This window comes from Centruroides sculpturatus, unplaced genomic scaffold (assembly GCF_000671375.1).
Source record: "Centruroides sculpturatus isolate CEXI.00-Female unplaced genomic scaffold, Cexi_2.0 scaffold241, whole genome shotgun sequence".
In the NCBI taxonomy this organism is placed as follows: domain Eukaryota; kingdom Metazoa; phylum Arthropoda; class Arachnida; order Scorpiones; family Buthidae; genus Centruroides; species Centruroides sculpturatus.
Genome location: NW_019384409.1, coordinates 116,456 through 136,275, shown reverse-complemented (window position 1 = coordinate 136,275; position 19,820 = coordinate 116,456). Strand labels below are relative to the sequence as shown.

Genomic DNA, 19,820 nt, shown 5'->3' with positions numbered 1-19,820 from the left:
AACTTTACATCATTTTTTTCTAATTAACGCTTTTCTCAATTTCATGAAATTATAATCTACATGCTAATTATAATGAGAATTTTAAGAATATATTTTTATTTCATTTAAATTGTTTGCATCTTTGAAAATAAAATATTGTATTAAAAATGGATATTTGTATAAAAGGGCGCTTTCATTAATCCACTATTTAAAAATAAATTAATAATTTTAAAATAAAATTTCAATAAATATTGCGAAAACTTAGTAATAATGTCATAATCAAACCCAAACCCAATCTTTCAAGCTGAGCATCTCTATCAAAAGAATGAAAATATAATTAACGATGACAATGTAGAAATGAATTTTTTTTTATTTAAATGTAAATTTAGAATAGCATATATAGGCCTATAAAAATAATATATTGTGTAATACATAAATAAAATATTCGTAAATAGATGCTAAATTCATTCAATTATAACTTACAGTACATTAAATCATTAATAAAAATGATTTATAACGAAACGAAGAGTCCTAATTAATGTTTTCTTCATAAGTGATTTTATACAAATATATAGGATATATATATACATCTAAGTAATCAATTTTATATTCATATTTATTCATAAAATAATTCAATATATATACATCTAAGTAATCAGTCTTATTAATTTAGAATTATTAACAAAATTTTCGAGAATACTCAGATATATAATTCCTAAATTTTATTTTATTCGTCTACAAAACAATAAGTTTATATGGATTACCTAACAGAAAATTCGCCGAATAAATAATAAAAATCTATCTAAAAATGGAATATGTTTTTATGATTTAAAAACTTTAATTTAAATTAGAAATAATCCATAAATATCTGTGCAATTTTTAAATATAATTGCACTGAAATAATAAATTTTTCTTTAAAAAAACTTAAATTTCTATTTGTTAAAACAGAATTATTATCCAAATAGAAGATAATGAAATTTTATATTATAGTCACCTTTCATATTTAAGCATTCGATTAATTTCTCACATTCAAAGTCATTTCACATTTTTCGAAATTACATATCCTAATTATTTTTAATTTTTAACATTAAACAATCTTGTTTTTTCCAATATTTACTAATTAAAGGATATTGCTATTTGATATAAATAGGAATAAAAACAATTGAAAAGACAACAAAAGTAACAATTTTCAAAATCAAACTGAAAATGATATATATACCTATACACACACAGACAACACAGTTTGAACTCTTAAAAAAAATTAAAACACTTTTTTTCATACATTGACATGGATAAAACTATCCACACTAACTTTTACGTTATACGGTCTAACTATATTGACATTTTACCTTAACAGTCGAGTTATTAAAAAAAATAGCTGACTCCAGAAATGTATTTTTATATAAAAAACAATTTCTGGCAAACTGCATTTTTTGCAGAGAAGGCTATCGCATCGTATATTGAATGAACACACGAACTGAAATGTTTCTTACAGTATGTAGAGTATCATTTTAAAACAAAATCGTCTTGGACAAAAAAGTTTTTCTTGGATTTAATAGTAATAATCTTCCTTTTCTATTATTATTGAATAATGTATTTATTTCGTAAACCCCGCTAACTCGGAAAATAGAGGGTAAAGGTCGCCCGAGTTAGCTTATGTTTTCTTCGATAACGTGGAAAACGATAAGGTGGATATACACTATAGAAATTGCACTCTCACATGTTTGTAAAGAATTTTTTCCTTAACATCGTAGAGACTTATTGCTTAACATATAAAATAAACTAGTACTATATTTAATGATAAAAAATTAATTGTTAAACAAAACTATTATTAAAACTTATGATAATGCTTTGAAAAGGAGGAGCACCTCAACTTTACAATTAACAATAAGCCTTTAATTCCTTTAAGATGTATGTATTAAATACGTAAAATATTATTACAATAAAAGGATTATCACACACATGAAACTATTAATGTCTTATATATCTCCTAAAATGCATTTCGACCCCTGGTGTAAATGACCCTCTTCAGTTAGATGAAATTTAATATAAGGCAAACATTATCCTAAAGAATTTATTACAAGACTCAGACTTACAAAACGTTAAAATTATAAACTATTAACAATCAAAATGTTTAAAACAGTACACTTAGCTATCAACAGCTTTACAAATGCACTATGAACATCTTGACAACATATTATGGACACTGTGGGATATCTAAAACGGGTGTAGTTTCACAGATAATTTATAGATAAATTCCTTTAAAATAACACCTTTCATTGTAATAATATTCTACGTATGTGTAATAAAGTATATTTGTATTAAATTTACAACTCTAATTATATTATTTTATTCATACTTATACATCATAACATTTTGACCTATCTTGCAGACTTCAAGTTCATTATTAATACAGTAATATCTCGACTTACGCTACCCCGACTTACGTGATTTTCAAATCTCGTCGATTCGTCTTTTGTTTGAGCACCATGCAACTCTTGATTACTCACTCCCCCCACACTATTGTTCAGCTTACATGTTCGGACGTGTCGCGCGGAATCGACACATAACACAAAATAAATTGTAGCTATTTATTTCTGTGTTTGTTATATCTACGGAGACTTGAGAGATTCTATGTGGTGATTTCTTGTAACCGTAAACGAATCAAAAGACGAGATAAGATTAACGAGAACATTTATTAGCTTACATACATTCCACTTGGATTTTGCACAAATTGGGAAATTATACCCCGACTTACGCGGTTATCGCTCGGTCCCACCTATCGCGAAAGTTCGGGGTATTACTGTATATGTTTTTAAAAATATTCTGTTATTTAATGGACTTTCGGCCAGTCCCACTAATTAGTCCATTTAAATTTTAACGAGAGAAAAACAATTTTTTTTCCTGAACTGCTCTATGTAATTATTACAAAATACACTTATAAATAAAAGCAGAAAAACAAATATTAATAAAATGTGCTTTGGACTTTCCCTTAATCTATTTACATATCTAATATTTAAAACAAAAAACTTAAATCAATACAACACGAATTAAATAATGAAAAATGATATATTATTCGTTTTTTTTTATTTATTATAATTTTTTATATTGATTTAGAAAGTTAAAAACTAAAGAATTAATGTAATCAAAAAGTCGGGCTTCATTATCTTTAACATATAACAATAAATCTATTAGTTCAATTATTAACCATAATAATATCTAGATTTTATATCAAATATATATTTACTAACTGATAAAATATTTCTGTGTTATTAATTTTATAGTTCAAAGTAGCATATTTCAATTGATTTTCGTATTTACAATAAACGAGCAATTATTTATTGTGACAGTGTCACAATGCCGGGCTGCAATTTTTAATTTAAAATATACGCTCTCCACCACAAATTAGTAGGTGACTTCCCCTGTACAGTACATCGTACTTTTCCTTGAACAATAGAGTCATGCCGGTCATCTATCTAACATATTTCAGGGGAAATTTATGAATTGATATAACGTGACTTCCAGTTTGCATTGGAAATTATTATATAGTTAATCGGGACCTCTTGCCTATAAGGTTTCCATATATGGTCTCGTCTTCCATCTATCTAACTCCGTTCTCGAGATTAAAGAGAGACACACCAACGAACAAATGGAAGACAGTGGGAAATTATAGGTCTACAGTTTTTTCAAATTGCAGCCCAATAAAAATAAAAATATATTTATTTAAAGAATGCATATTTTAAGAATCATGTTTGTTTAGAATCATTTTATATTATAGCAAATTAGTATAAACTGTTTAGAAATTGTATATATCATGGTTATGATTAAAATAGTTACTATACTAATTTTATTTGTATTTAAACTAAGAAGAATGGAAGATAAAATAATAATAATGTAATATTTCATTACTTCATCAAGATTAATACTCAGGTACTTTAGTATCAAAATTATTCAATAAAGCAAGCTGTATTAAGTTATATTTAAAAATAAATACATAAATACATAAAAGAATATCAAAATCAAGTTTACGTTAAAAATAAAGGGGAGTAACCAACTAATGTTCTAATATTATACTTCTTAGAAAAATCAAACAAACAGTTTTGCAATCAAGGCATGTTTCCTCAGGTTGTGCAACTTTCAATGATTTAAAAAATGTTGGAGCATAACTTTCCACTATTTTATTTACTAACAAATTAATTTCTTCTATAAGAAATATAAATATAATATATACACAACTTTTTAATAAATTTATTACATAAAAATATTTATTAAAAATATAATGTGTCAACTATAATTAAATCTGGAACTATTAAATCTGGAAGATTTAATAGTTCCAGATTTAATAAATTCACCTTAAAATTAGTTCTTCCCGATGGTTCCAGAACAGAGTAATCACTGCTCATTGTAAAAAAGTAAATTTCAAATATTTATATAATGTTCTGTAAAGTCAAATGTTTTAAGACACAATAATTCTAATAAATTATTTGGATTTAAAAAAAAATTATGATTTGATATTTCCAATGAATTGTCCATTATTATTAAAGTAATTACAACATTAATATGTTATACATTTAATGGAAAAATTTTAGTTCAATATTTAAGAGATAGGTGGCAGCACATTACAAATGAACAACAAGTACATTAAAATAAATTTTATATGCTGTATACAGAATTACATTACATACAAGAATATATTAATAATTTTATGTAAGTAGCTTGTGGCCACATTTATTGTTAATATTTTTAATTAATTAGCAATATTGAGTAAAAACATTATAAATTTGAGAATTTATATTAATTAAACAAATTCTAAAAATTAAATTATTGTTTGGAATCAATCAAGTAATCCCACTACTTTTTTGGAAATCATTTTGCACTTAGTCAAATACATATAACTTCAGAATAAATTCATGAGAAAATTAACATATACAAAATTTTAAATACTGTATTTTGAAACTTCAGTTAATTGAAAGATTTATAGTTAGAACTATTTAATAAAAATTAATATCAATAAAATTAATGCTTTAATTTATTATATTCAAAACATTTTAATTTAGAATTTTACAAAGTTAACAGATACTGTGGCTCAAAAGCTTCTTTACATAGATAATAGTGTTTCTTAAACAATGGGGAGGTACTTCTAGTGGATTCAGAAGAAATTCATTAATACTTTTTATTATCAAATACAAATTCCGTATGAACTCAATAGTGTATGTACTAGTTCCAATACAATATAGCTTTAAAAACACTCAATATGTTAACTTAATGTAATATTGTTAATGAAGTAATCATTGTGTATGCTGCACTGTAGTCATACATCAATAAAATTTGATTTCATTTAGGGATAAATATCTAGGTGATATTATATTTAACAATTATGTTTCAAACTAAAGTAAAAACTTTAGTTTGAAATATAATTGTTTACTATCAAGAAATAATGATAAAATCTTAACTATATTGTAATAAAATACATTCCAAAAGAACTATAGGGAATATAAGTGATTTAGAATTTTTTTTTTACAAAAGAAACAGTAACTTTAATAATCACTGCATTAATATGGTAATTAAGCACACATTTCTGAATAATTTGTAAAAAAATTTTCTATTCTCACTGTTATTTCAAAAATTTTATATTATTACAGTAGGAGTTTGTTATAATCTGGTCCCATAGGTACAGATCATAATGAACTACTGTAATAATATTAAGTTTAGAGGTTGAAGGAAGGCTGAACAAACACAAAGGATGAGCTACATAAACTTTTGAATCTACTTGCAAGCAGTAACTTGCACAACTTTCTCTATATTGTGCATATATCTTGCAATGGACTCACTAAGTCTAATGCTTTTGTGGCTGTCAAAAATTAAACAGATCAATGTTTGATTCTGGTGCAGTTTGATATGAGAGAGACCATTTTATAAACCACACAGTAGACACAAATCTATCTGGCAGGGATGAATATTGATACATGGATGCATTATTTATATTCTTTCAATATTATCAGTCTCAACCTTAAACACTTATTTTTCTTTAGTAGTGCTGCTGACCTTATTTATTGAACCTGTCATATATAGTGCTATTAATGCCCATTATATATGGAGCCTCACAATAAAGCTTCAATTCAATCCATTACATTTTTCCTTATATTTTTATTTGACTTTTTAATTTAAAACCAAAGGCAAAATTACTACAATTTCCTGAGTTTGCATTATTGTTGTTATTAAATTTTGAATTTAGAGATTAATTTTTAAGAGCAAAATTTTTCAAAATATGGGAATGAACTAATAACCAGAAATGACTAAAACTTTTCCAATATTTTAAATTATTTTGTATAGAAGTTATAAGCTTTCATTAATACCATAATGTAATATTTTCAATATCATTTTCTATCTTCTACAAGAATTAAGAATGTTTAAAAAAGTTAAGACTGCAAGAATCAATTAGGAAAATTTTTATTTAGTTTGTTGCTAATACTTAAAAGCTATTACTGCTCAAATCCAAGAAGCATAATTCATTAGGAAAATCTTTATTATATCATATTTTTCAAACTTTAAAATTTGAAACTGAAGATGTTTAGTACACTAAGTGTTTTCAGAAGTCAATATGATTAGTTTAGGAGTTTCTCTCTCCAAAATAAATGATTTTCAAAACTTCACAGAATGTTTAACTAGGTAATAACTAGTTAATGTGCAAATAGCCTTTATTAATTACATTATAATCTTTACATACTGTAATGCTCATCTAGATTACTAAAATTTTATAAATGCTCCTAATTTGTTTCAATTTCTTGCAAATATAATAAAATTTGTCAAAACAAAACACTTAAATTGCATAAAAGTATAATAATTATTATTATGAACAAGAATGTAATACAAGAGTCATTCATAAATTAGGTAACAAAAGCAAACAAGAAATAAATATACAAAAACATTTTTCTATGTAATTTTTGCTTACTGAAGTATTTATCCATGGAATCAATTGAACATGTTTTCTTTTACTATGCTGTTATTGAAGTTTTTGCTATTCAAAACACCCAAAGCACAAAGAAATAATAGCCACCAAGTGCTAAATATGGATAATGATCAGGAACATCGTATCTGTATTATTCCAGTTATTTTTGTTAAAGTGACATGAGATATGGCTTTTATCCTGCAAGGAAATCATTCATTGAGACAACAAATCCGCACTTTTTGTTTTACAAAACTCAGACAATCACAAACATCCACATTGCATTGCCCAAAAAAAAAAAATTCAGCAAAAAATTCCTCATCGATCAAAAAACAAACCAATTTTATGAACTTATTTGTGGATAAGAGTTGTTTCAATTTTTTAAGCAATAGAGGAGCAGTCTTCTATCGCATAAAAGCTTGTTTGCTTTCTAGTATGCTACCATATGAACTACACATCATCTCTCCAATGACAATGCATTCTAAAAACTTACTTACTTCCTATTGATATTGCATGAGAAACTAGAGGAATATCTATTTTTTTTATTCAAATGTTTGTAACTATGTTGGAGATGACTCATCTTGTACAAATTGTTCAGAAATATAAATAGTAATGAACAATTCAAAATTTTATTCCACAAAACATTTGGGAAAATAACTGATTCTTTGATCCTCATTCTTCTTTTATATATACATACTAGCTGTATCTGGCCATGCATTGCTATGGCTCAAAATGTATCTATTATAAATATATAACACTCCCCGCGGGAGGGACTTTTGAAAAATCCCTTCTTAGTGTATGTACATTCTACCTCTGGAAAATTATACCAACATATCTAATCGACTTATACAATAGATGCCTGCAGCACTCTGTTTTTCCAAAGACCTGGAAACAGGCAATGATCATCCCTGTGCCTAAGCCCGGACAGAGCAATGATTTTAGACCTATATCTCTGCTACCTATCTTAGGCAAGATATTAGAAAAACTTATCAAAAACAGGTTAGAATGGTACATTGAACATCACCACAAACTAAGCAACACTCAATTCGGTTTCCGTCCTCAGAAATCTGCAGAGGATGCTATCGAAACCTCTGTCAAAAATATATAGAGCCTTCTACAAGATAATAAATATGTCCTAGGGGTCAGCCTGGACATTTCAAAGGCTTTTGATAGTGCCTGGTGGCCCCTAGTGACTCAACAACTTCGACATGCTAAATGCCCACAAAATCTACTGAAACTTCTTCTCAATTATTTCAAAGACAGAGAAGCAATTCTAAAATATGGACAGCACAAAAGTACATAAGAATATTACCAGAGGATGTCTGCAGGGGTCCACACATGGACCCCTGCTCTGGAACTTAACTTTTGAAGCCTTTCTCAGGGAGAGCTTTGGACAGAATTCATGCACAGCTTATGCAGATGACGTGATAATGCTGATCACTGGCAGATCGAGAGCAGAACTAGAGAAGAAAGGAACACAATACTACAACAAATCCATAATTGGGGAGTCAAACATAAACTGCACTTCAATGCGAATAAAACTAAAGCAATAGTATTCAACAAGCACAGAAAACCCAATCTATATCTCAGACCTCCTACTTTAAGAATGAACAGCAAAACAATAAAAGTAGAAAAATCACTAAAGTACTTGGGCATTGTCCTCGACTTTCGTTTATCGTGGGATTCTCATGTTGAATACACAACTGCCCAGACTGGGCTCATTTTTCAGGCGTTCACTCAGGTGGCCTGAGAGACTGGGGCCTCACTCCTGAATCCCTTTCTATTATATATGACAGTATCTTCATCCCGATCACCAGCTATGCTTGTGGTACTTGAGGCTGGGCTGTCTCTAAGGTCCACACTAAAAGAAAGTTAGTGTCCGCACAGAGACGTGCCCTACTTATTCTCACCAAGGCATATCGGACCATAAACAACAATAGTCTTCAAGTTTTAGCTCACAAATTACCCATAGATATTGAAATCACAAGGAAGACAAAGATACATCAACTCATCTGGGGTGAAGCAGTCCAAGTTGGATCAACTAACATAGAACCTGAGGATATTGAACGACCTTTTCCATTCTGTCAAACAACCTCTCCAGAAAGCAACACTGTGATTTGCACTGACTTACATACCAACACAGACATCAACATATTTACTGATGGATCGAAGATTGATGGTGAGGTTATCTGTAGTTTCGTAGTCTTTGATAAACACTTGGAAATTCACAATCAAAAATATAGACTCCATAGTAGATGTAGTGTATTCCAGGCAGAACTTTTGGCTATTGCCAAATCCATCGAATGGGCTAATAATAACTTCTCTTATACTGAAATTCACATCCACACAGATTCTCTATCAGCCCACAATATTATAAACAGCACTAAACTGCATCCTATTGCAGTTGAAATCAGAAACCAACTAAAAATGTCAACTAACTACTACAAGATTGCTTAGGTCAGATCTCATCAGGGTCTGGTGGGAAATGAGCGGGCGGCAGACATGCTCACTAAAGAGGCAGCCCTTGATCCATCCATCCATCCCTACAAGTTATCAGAAGATAAGCAACTGTACTCTTAAACGCATTCTATGGGAAGAGGCTATCAAAGAATGGCAGGTACGTTAAAATAACTTCAACCAAAGCATCACTTATCGCTTTGTTCCAGTTTTAAAACAATTCTTCAAAATCAGATAGTATGTACCTGATCACTTCACAATGCAACTACTAAGCAACCACAGAAGATTTGCTAGCTACTTGGCAAGGTTTATTAATAGGATCTCAGACCTTTGTCCCATCTACATGATAAGAGACGATGCCTTACACTATCTTTACAATTGTGTATCTACAGAGACAGAATGAATGGAGCGCCGCCTTTCTCTTTCAAACCTAGACATTGACTGGCCATGCCAACCTGTGGATATCTGGAGATCCAACAAGATCTACTGCACTTTTAAAAGACTTGCTCAAAAAACTTTTCAGATCTTAAGTAAGCTATTGAACTGATGCCTACTGTTCCTGGCATAAGTTTTGTCAGTTCCCTCTATTATATGTACAACAACTTCACCACGTAACAAGATGTCGCGTGGTTGACATATTTTATATAATAAGATCTTATATTTTTGTACTCTCTTATTCTCATGTATACTTTGTTTTATAATTATATTTCTAACAATGTGTAAACTGAGTCTCAACATGTATACTTCACTGTAAAAAAAAATTTTTTTGTAAAAATAGATATAACGTTCTTCACTTGTTAATACTGATTCAGCATGTATACTACAGTGTATTATTATGTACCTAACAAATATTATCTTTGCCCCAATAGTGTCTATGACAGGATCAGGGCATGTATTTTTATAATACGTTCAATACAAGAATGAATGAATGAATGAATGAATGAATGAATGTATGTATGTATGTATGTATGTATGTATGTATGTATGTATGTATATTCTCTTGACGTACCCTATTAAAACGCAATCAAAAATGCAAAAAACCACATCTAAAATATTATAATAGAAAACTAGTTCTTCATGGTAAGCCTTAATTTTGTCCCTCTTCCCTGTGGGAGAAATTTCAACATCTATATAATATAAAAACACTTGAGTATTCGAATGCAATGTTGTGTCACAATTTCAAAGCAATCGATTAAGAACTTTTGGAGATTTAAGATTTTGAACAAACGAACATTTACATTTATATATATATATATATAAAACACACACTAGGATTATGTATTATTGCAAAAATTTCATATTTGGCAGGAGATTCAATTGATGACATTTTCAATGCATACAACAATATGTTAAGAAATATAGAAATATACGAATATATGCAAGCAAAAACACAATGAAATCATGGCACAATAAATACATTATTTCACTAAATTTTTTGTCATCTTTGTGACCAGCTCTATAACATGGCATTTCAAAATTATTTCTGAATGACACACTATACTAATTGAAAATCTTATCATAAAAAAGAAAAAAAAAAGGACAGTCTAACATAATAGTATGGTGTTTACATTGCTGGCACTTCAAAAGAAAATGAATTCAGATTTCTTTCAACATCAGATCTATATATTTCTGATCCAAAATCATCATTTATTAAATGTAAAACTTCGTTGATTGATAACTTTTTGCATGTAACCATTTTACAAAACATCAATACAAACACAACCTTTTATCCAGTAACAGAATTTCAATGAAAATCCCAAGCGTTTTTTACCTTCACCAAGGCCTGCCTCAGGTTTTTATCAAAACAGATTTTAATTTCATCTTATACAATATGTACGGCTTAAAAATTCGTATGGATCACATGATTGCACTTTTACGGTTTTAGTCAATCAACTGTATAAATTTGCCTTACATGATGAGATATTCTAAATTAGAAAAAAATTGATTTTCAAACATCACTGTTCTGACATTTGACTTTGGAATTTGGTTTTGTTAAAAACCTGAGGCAGGCCTTGGTGAAGGCCAAAAATGTTCAGAATTTTTGTTGAAGTTCTTTTACTGGATAATAAGGTTTTATTTGTATTTAATTAATTACTCCAATAATTTGTGAAGAACATAGTTACAAAACATCAAACAATGCACAGTACTTAGCAATAAAAATGATAATTTTCTTCATTAAAACACTTCCTACATCAACTATAGATGAATCTAAGCTATACAGCTCCATAGAATAACATGAAAAATGAACAAGTGAGACTCATCCTGTTTTTTAGAAGAAGACTGACTTGATGAGCAAGACTTGTCTGTAGACTGGGAAGTGTTAATAAGTAACACCAAAAAAGACCTACATTCAAAATAATAAGCTAACTTATTAAAAAATAAATATACAATTTTGGAACGTCTTAATATATATGTTAAACAAATATTGTTATTGTATTAATGCTTTCTTTAAAGAAAGGTTCAAATAAGATGAATATTTCTGAACTAGAACATTGCACTGCAATTGAATTCTTTAAAATTAATATCAAAAAGATTCTATAAAGAATTGACAAAATGTATATGAAGTTATATCAAGCCAGTTTCAAACAAAATTTTAATCCAAGAAGTCAAACAGGGAGAAAATTTATTTGAATATGATCTAAAATCAATAATCATGCAATCAATTAAAACCACTAGTTCTGCTGTTAAAAAATGTGACATAATAAATATGACATAATATGAGTTGGTAAAAAAAGGCATATCACATGCATTTTCATATAAAAGGTCAATAAATTTATTTAAATATTAATGAATATGTGTCTGTTATTTAAAACCAAACTTTTCATTTCTATTACTTAGGGATTTTCATCAATATAATTAGAAATAATTAAAAAAATAAAACACAGTATATCACATGTCTAAATATTCAGCTCCTAACAAAACAAAATATTAGTAAGACTTAACATGTTTACTGACATTGTGTCAATGGGTAAAATGTTGCCAAATTTCATTCTCAATTAGGCAAGTTATTGTATGCAATAGTCAAGTTATAATATTTATTCTTCAGCCAATTTCATAATAAAAGCTTACTTTTGAAAAAATAAATCTACAAGAGTTATCTCTTAGTTGATATATAAAACAACTCTTTGTTTTTATCTTGTTGATCTATTTAAACAGATGATGATAATGTCTGGCATGAATCAATCTGATCAAAAAGTTTGTTATCATTCAGCAATAAAAAAAAACCCCCATCAAACAGCTGAAAAAATTGCACTACATATTTTAGAAATAATTATATATACAGTACTATGTACCAGTACATTACATCCTTTTCCATTAAATAACTGTTTCAACCATAAAAAGCTGAAATTCTGAGGGGGAAAATCACTGGATATTTGATTGGAGATAATTATCTTTTCAGTATTTGGCAATTTACGATTGAAGATAAATTTCATTATTTAGAGATTAAACTAGCCATTGAAAAAACATGCCTCATCAAGCTGTGTCAACTACAAACACAAGATAAACACTGCAAAACACATTATCATCATCATCAGGATTTTCTGTGAAAGTGTTTCAACAAAATATCACCAAGAAACATTATTTGCAAGAGTTTTAATAACATTGTTTCAATTATTTTGTATTATTTTTCTCCAAATAAATATTCTATTCTCTGGTACCATAGCTTCTTTTTACAATCTTATTTCAAATACAAATTACCTATTATTTACATCTATTTGCTATAAATATGTTTGTCGCTGACACTAAAAATCTACAGGATACTTCTGGTAACAGATTTCCTGTAGATTAAAAATATAATATAAAAATGAATAATAGCAGGGTCCAGTCTATTTACTTATTGAAGAGAACAGATTATTAAACATGTCACAAGGTCACTGTACATCACCAAAAAAAGACTAGTGAACTTTATAAAACTTCCAGAAGCTCACTTGAATACTGCATATTTATTGTCTGGCCAAAATATATGAAATGATCTGTATAGTTAATACATACAATAGTTTTAAGAATAAAAATGTGTATTATTGTAGTTAATTGTAACATGAATGGTTTATCTCAAATTGAAGTTAAATGGTATGAACAATTATTGTGGCAATGTCACAACACCAGGCTGAAATTTTTAATTAATTAAATTTAATTTACCTGAAATTAATAGCGCCTTACCCCTGTATATCATACTTTTCCTGCTAGCAAGAGAGTCATGCTAGTCATTATCTAATTCTTTTCAGGGTAAATTTTTGAATTGAAATAATGTGACTTCTGGTTCAAACTGAAAGTTTATATATAGTTAATTGGAAGTCCTGCCCCTAAGGTTTTCATATCTAGTCTCATTTTTTATCTATCTAACTCTGTTCTCGAGATTAAGGAAAGACAGACAGATGACAGCAGGGAATTTATAGGTCTACAATTTTTTCAAATTGCAACCCAAAAAGGGAACAGAAAAATAATTTTATAACATATGTTAGCATTTTAAACTTTTGTTAAAAAAGTCTTTATAGCTTGTTTTATAGCAGTTACTCCCTTCTTTGATGCAATGTTCTGCAATCACTTTAGCATCATTTTTCATAGGTGATCTGTCTTGGATGTGTCAGGATATCCCTCACCACCTGGCTGACCCACAATGAGCATGGATAAAAGAACCTTATAAATAACATAAAAAGACCTTTTAGTAGCCATAAGACGAAAGATCAAAAAAGTTACTTCAGCATTAGTCACTCACAGCAGAGTTAAAAGTACTAAAGTATTTATATGCATAAATGACAGAACTTTTATAAATTATAAGAGATGTAATATATTCATTTACAGGTTTGTCTCAGATAATGCAAACATTAGATAATCAAGGCTCTCCTATACAATATATCAAGTTAACAGTAAAGTTAAAATAATCTAAATTTTTCATATTTATGAAACCTATGTAAAAATTTAATTAGATACATTTAGTGAAATAAAAAACAATGGGCATGGGTGTGTGTGTGTGTAAATATCATTGTAAATTCACAAAAAATCAAATTGTGTTTAATATTAATTATAAAAATGAAAATGTTCTTCTAAAAGAGAAATTCATTCATGAAGCAAGCACTATTTATCAATACATTAAATTTTATAATTTAAAGAATATTTTTCTAAATACTTTTCCAGATAATTTTTGATATCTAATGAAATAAATATAAGACATTCTCAATAAAATTTTAAAAACTGCTGAATTTTTTTGATTTAATATATATGCTTGTATTATTATTTTTTAAAATAAAAACAAAATTTTTAAATTCCTCCTGGAAATAACATATTTCTATTTCTATAAACAGAGAAATTTCAGATTAAAATATTTACTTACTTGTTAATTGATTAAAATCTTCATTTCCTATTGTTTTGTCACTTTTAGTCAAGTGATCTGATATTACTTGTAGGCAATTCAAGTGTGTTTCACAAGTTGCATAAAGTTCAGCCTGTAATTTGTATATAATTGTAAGTATCAACATATTAATTTATTCCGATATTTCAATTTTTGATTAATTTTTATTAATTTATTCACAATGGTATAGTGTGAATGAATAAATTACCACTAACAGAAATTTAATAATAGCTTAACAATTTTATACTAATTACAATTCAGAGTAAATAATATAAAAGAAAAACCTATTAATTTTGATATAGGTTATCTATTGAAAAAACATAATAAAATATTCATTTGAAAATGTGCAGATTTGATATACTGTATTTCCTTGATTCTAAGAGACCGATTTTTGAAATTGACTGTTCTGGAGGAAAAATTATATATACATATATTATGCTAAAGATTTTTGTTAGCTGAACACTTTCTAGATTTCCAGTAGATTTAAATAAATTAGGCATCACTAGATAAAAGTGGGGCTGCAGATGCGCAATAAGTTAACTTCTGAAAGGATCATCAAATCCAAAAACATATCAAGTTCCAAAATTTAGAAATTTTCCTACCATTTTATATAGTCAATAACAAACTTTTTGCAACATTCAAAGTTTGATGGTTGAATGGCTAAAAGGTCAAGGTAGTAGTATTCAACTGGAGTACTGTGGCACACTAGGATGCTGCAAAACATAGTATTTAACAGCACAATAATTCTAATTGGTAAAGTAGCTGGGACAACAACAACAAAAATAAATACCAAGATGGAGTATCACTATTAGCCGAAAGTTGAAAAACACTAGGTTAACGGTATCATCCTACTGTTCTGAAGGACCAATAAAATAATAAATAAAATTTTGGGGTCTTGCTCGTTTGTTTTTGTTGGTCTGTTTGTCTCATATAGTTTGTCATTGTGTTCATTTGCTTTTCGCTCTATCTATCTAGCTGTTAAGTAGTTTTAAGATTTGCGATCGCATTCAGTTTTATTAGTATTAAGTAGATATAAGTCTTCCTACTAATAGCCACTTAACACTAACTTCTACACTTAGCTATTCGTGGTGGCACTCAATTATTGATGTTTGCTACACTCAGGTTTTCTTTTAGACCTTTGGAGGACTATGGCATTGCAGCCTAAAAATTGCATGCCAACATCAAACATAGAAGGCATGTAGCCTTATGTATGCCATTCAGAGGGATCCTACCTTTCTCTGTCTATCTCCTCTCTCCCCTTCTTCCTCCCCTTTCCCTTACCCTCTTTTCTGCTGGCTAAACACTTTGTGTACAGCCAATGTCTTTCTTTTATGTATGTTCTGGATAACCCTGGAACAAATCTGGGCATCACATAGCAGAAAGGTACTTTATGAAAGAATGTATGACCCTGATAAATTTTTTGCACTGTGTCCACTGATCATTTTGTAGTAACTTTCCTACTTTCCCTCGCCTATCTTTGCTCACGGACAACTTTACTTTGTTAAGAGTCATTCATAGTTCTTTGACAGCTTATGGATATTCATCAAGAGCCAAGTTATCAGGACTTCGGTTTACTATCTTAAATGTGGTACACAAAGAAATTTTGTAATCTATTTTTTATACAGTAGTTGGTATTGGAATAAAATGTTTTGTGCTCCACTAGTCAATTTTATTACATTTTGATAAACATCACTTAGCAGAATAATACAAATTCCATGAAATAGGCAATGTTTAACAACTGTATTTGCATGCTCTTTCGAGTATACAATAACTTTTTTTATAATGTTGCATCATAATGTTGTTATGAAGAAACTAAATGATAAAGATAAAATTTAAAATAAATGTTCATTACCAACAAAACTCATTTGAACTGATGTGACCATTAAGTAATATCAAAAATGTATTATGCACCAAGCATAGATAACACATACTGCTTGCAAAATTGTTGATTGCTCTTTTGAACTGCAAACATCAGATAAATCTCTTTTACACAAGCAAAAACAAATTTAAAAAAAGCATGTCTTAGAATGAAGAAAGTATGGTAAATAATTTATACAGTATTTAACTTTACAAATTCATAAAAAATTATTACTAATTCCTAATTCAAAATAAATAAAAAAACTTTTTTTATATGAAGTAAGAACAAAAATCATCATTATTTTTTAAAACAATTATATTATTCATTTTACTCATGAACTCGTGAAAAATGTTGTTGTTATTTTTAAAACATTTTCAAATACAGTAGACCCCCTATAAAATGGGTTCATATAGTTCGGATTCCTATATCATGGCGAAAAAATTGCGACAGTATTTGTACAAACATGCTAAAAAAAAAAAAAAAGAAAAAAACTCCTATAATTCGGTAAAACATCATTGCCAACTCGTGTCGCAACAGGATTGGTCGAATCTAGACTGATATTGTATGAACTGTCGAGTTTAAACGAGCAGCAGACCTACTAAAAACCATTTAATATTTAACGTCCGTAAAAATTATATTTATATTAATTATGTCTCCAAAGTTCAGCTAATTTTTCGCAAAAAAAAAAAAAAAAAAATTTATCAGGAAGCATGCGAGTGCCATTTGATAACAAGCTCTATGACGAAAACAAGCTTAAGCAATGGCATCGTCGAACGGTGCAACTCGGTAAGTAATCCTACAATTTTTTGTTTATAGCATAGTTTATATGGATTATTCCCAAAAAATTATAAGTATTTTGGAAATGTTGAGTCAAATTAGTCTAGAATTGATTAATTTTATGGAAGAAACCTTTCAAACAGCCTTAGTCAGTAAACTGCATACGTGCTGGGCTGTGACTGGCTCATGCATTTAAGGACTCATAGAAAATAGATTCATAAAACTGGAACGTATTTACCGTATTACGGGAGGTTGACTGTAAAACCATAATTTTTATTTTTTAAAAATGTCAAAATTTGAAAGTGTGTTTAAGCATGTAAAATAATTTTCTAGTTTTTTCCTCCTAAATATTGTTTATCTTTAATAGAAAAAAAATTTGTTAAATCTAACTGTTGGATTCTTATGAAAAATTAATATAAACATCCCTATAAATCCAATGTAATGCAATAACTCACCAACAACTGCCAGGCTATAATTTGGAATTAATAATTATAAATTACAAATGAATTTGGCACTAGAGGGCAGGTTTGTAGGGATGTTTATATGCACATCTACGCCTTGCTGGGTATGTGATGGCTGACTAAATGCCTTGTGTGAACGTTTACTGGACGAGGGCACTGAACGCACCCTCAGTTGGTTACTACAGTGCCGATGATGGTTATAGCTTAACATTTAAATATACTGGAAGAAGAGATCAAACCAGAGGTCTAGGTAGTGTAACTGGCAATGCATCAGCATGGTAAGCAGGAGTTGCGGGTTCGAGTCCCACGTTGGGCCAATTCTTTTCTTCCAGTTTAATCTAAATTATTTAATTAAAAATTATAATTATTAATTTTAATATGAGATGGCACCTAATGTATCCCTCTAGTGCCAAATTCATTTGTAATTTATAATTATTAATTCCAAATTATAGCCAGGGATTTACAGCAGTTGTTGGTGAATTATTAAAAATTAAAAAAAATTTAAATTAGAAATTCAAATTTAAAGAATTCTAGTTTTTATATTTTCAATTTAAAATACAACTTCTAGATTATAAAATTAAAAGTTAATTATACAAAAATTTTGTTTGTACAGCTAAAATTTTAAATAAGTAATTTTATAAAGTTTTCAATGGCAACACATATAGTACTACTTTTCTCCTTACATAATTACTTTGCATTCATCCCAATAGGACATACTAAAAATTCATCTTTCACAATAAGAACAAAAATAGAATTTCTTTATAATTTTTCTTTCTTTATTTTAAATGTTCATCTTAGAAAATTATTCAATCCAAACAGAAACATCTGTAATGTAAAAAAAATTGCACCAAGTAAAAGTTATGATAATTTAAATGACAGAAAATTTTTTTTTCTTGGGAGTTTTTCTTTGGTAAAGATAACTTTTGTTTTAAAGCACCAAACCTAAGGAACAATAATAAAAATCTTGTGGATACCACTTTGAAGTTTTATGTTTTTTTAATTCATATAAATTTGAGCTTTGTTATTCCAGATAACATTTTGAATAAAAATTTGTTTCAATGAAATTTTATCCTTATAAGCATGAAATTAAGCAATAACAGTACAATAACTCCAATTAGACCTGATCTGATAGTTTTGCAAGCACCTCAGTGATAACAAGCTTAATATTTGAACTTTCTAGAACCAAAAGTTTGTTCTCTAGGAATGCCTACAGTGCCAATTGAAGAAGAAAATAGAGCATTTTTGAAAATTTTAGCTCATTTCAACTGTTTACAGTTCTTCTAAATATCACTTATGGTAACTGCGTCTCAAGACGCAGGATACATATACCAGGTTACCAAAATCAACACTTATTACATACTATGAATGTATGTCTCTTTAATCCGAAATTAAGTTCACTAGACTATCATTACATTTTTCAGGTTAGACACTTCTTGTATTGTGAAAACAATAAAAGAAGTGTCTAACCTGAAAGCTTTAATGATAGTCTACTGAACTTAATTTCAGATTAAAGAGACATACATTCATAGTGTTTACAGTTCTGCAACCCCTTTATAGAAAAATTTGAAAATCTGCACATTAAGAAAACAATTATCTTTTGAACAAGATATTCAGAATTATTATGTGTTTGGGGCAGATATATCAACCCCAAAAATCAACAACTGTGATTCCTCCTATATATATATAGAGTCAGTCAGTGACTTTTTACTTGGCATGGAATCACTGCCATGACTCTTGATTTCATTTCCATATTATAACTGTAAGTTAAAAATAATGATTCTAATGAATATATGTTTAGTAATAAATAATACATTTAGGAATTTAGAATATCTAAAAATAAATACTAAATGTGTAATCATCATAGATTATTTTTTTCTCTTAATAAAAAAAAAAATATATAAAATCATGAGTAATAGTAAAATTTATTTATATAAAAATTTACAGGAGTAAAAGTTTTATATTTATGAATTCCCACTGTTATATAAAATAATA

At 28.4% G+C, this 19,820-nt stretch overlaps 1 protein-coding gene across 1 annotated transcript in view; it reads right to left on the bottom strand.

Annotated features, from left to right (window-relative positions):
• The window catches only part of LOC111618986, a 140,704-nt gene that overhangs the window by 6,625 nt on the left and 114,259 nt on the right, over nucleotides 1-19,820 (bottom strand). The window contains exon 17 of the mRNA XM_023360615.1: nucleotides 14,715-14,832. Within this exon, the coding sequence (XP_023216383.1) occupies nucleotides 14,715-14,832 (118 nt within the window). The remainder of the gene's footprint in view (nucleotides 1-14,714; nucleotides 14,833-19,820) is intronic.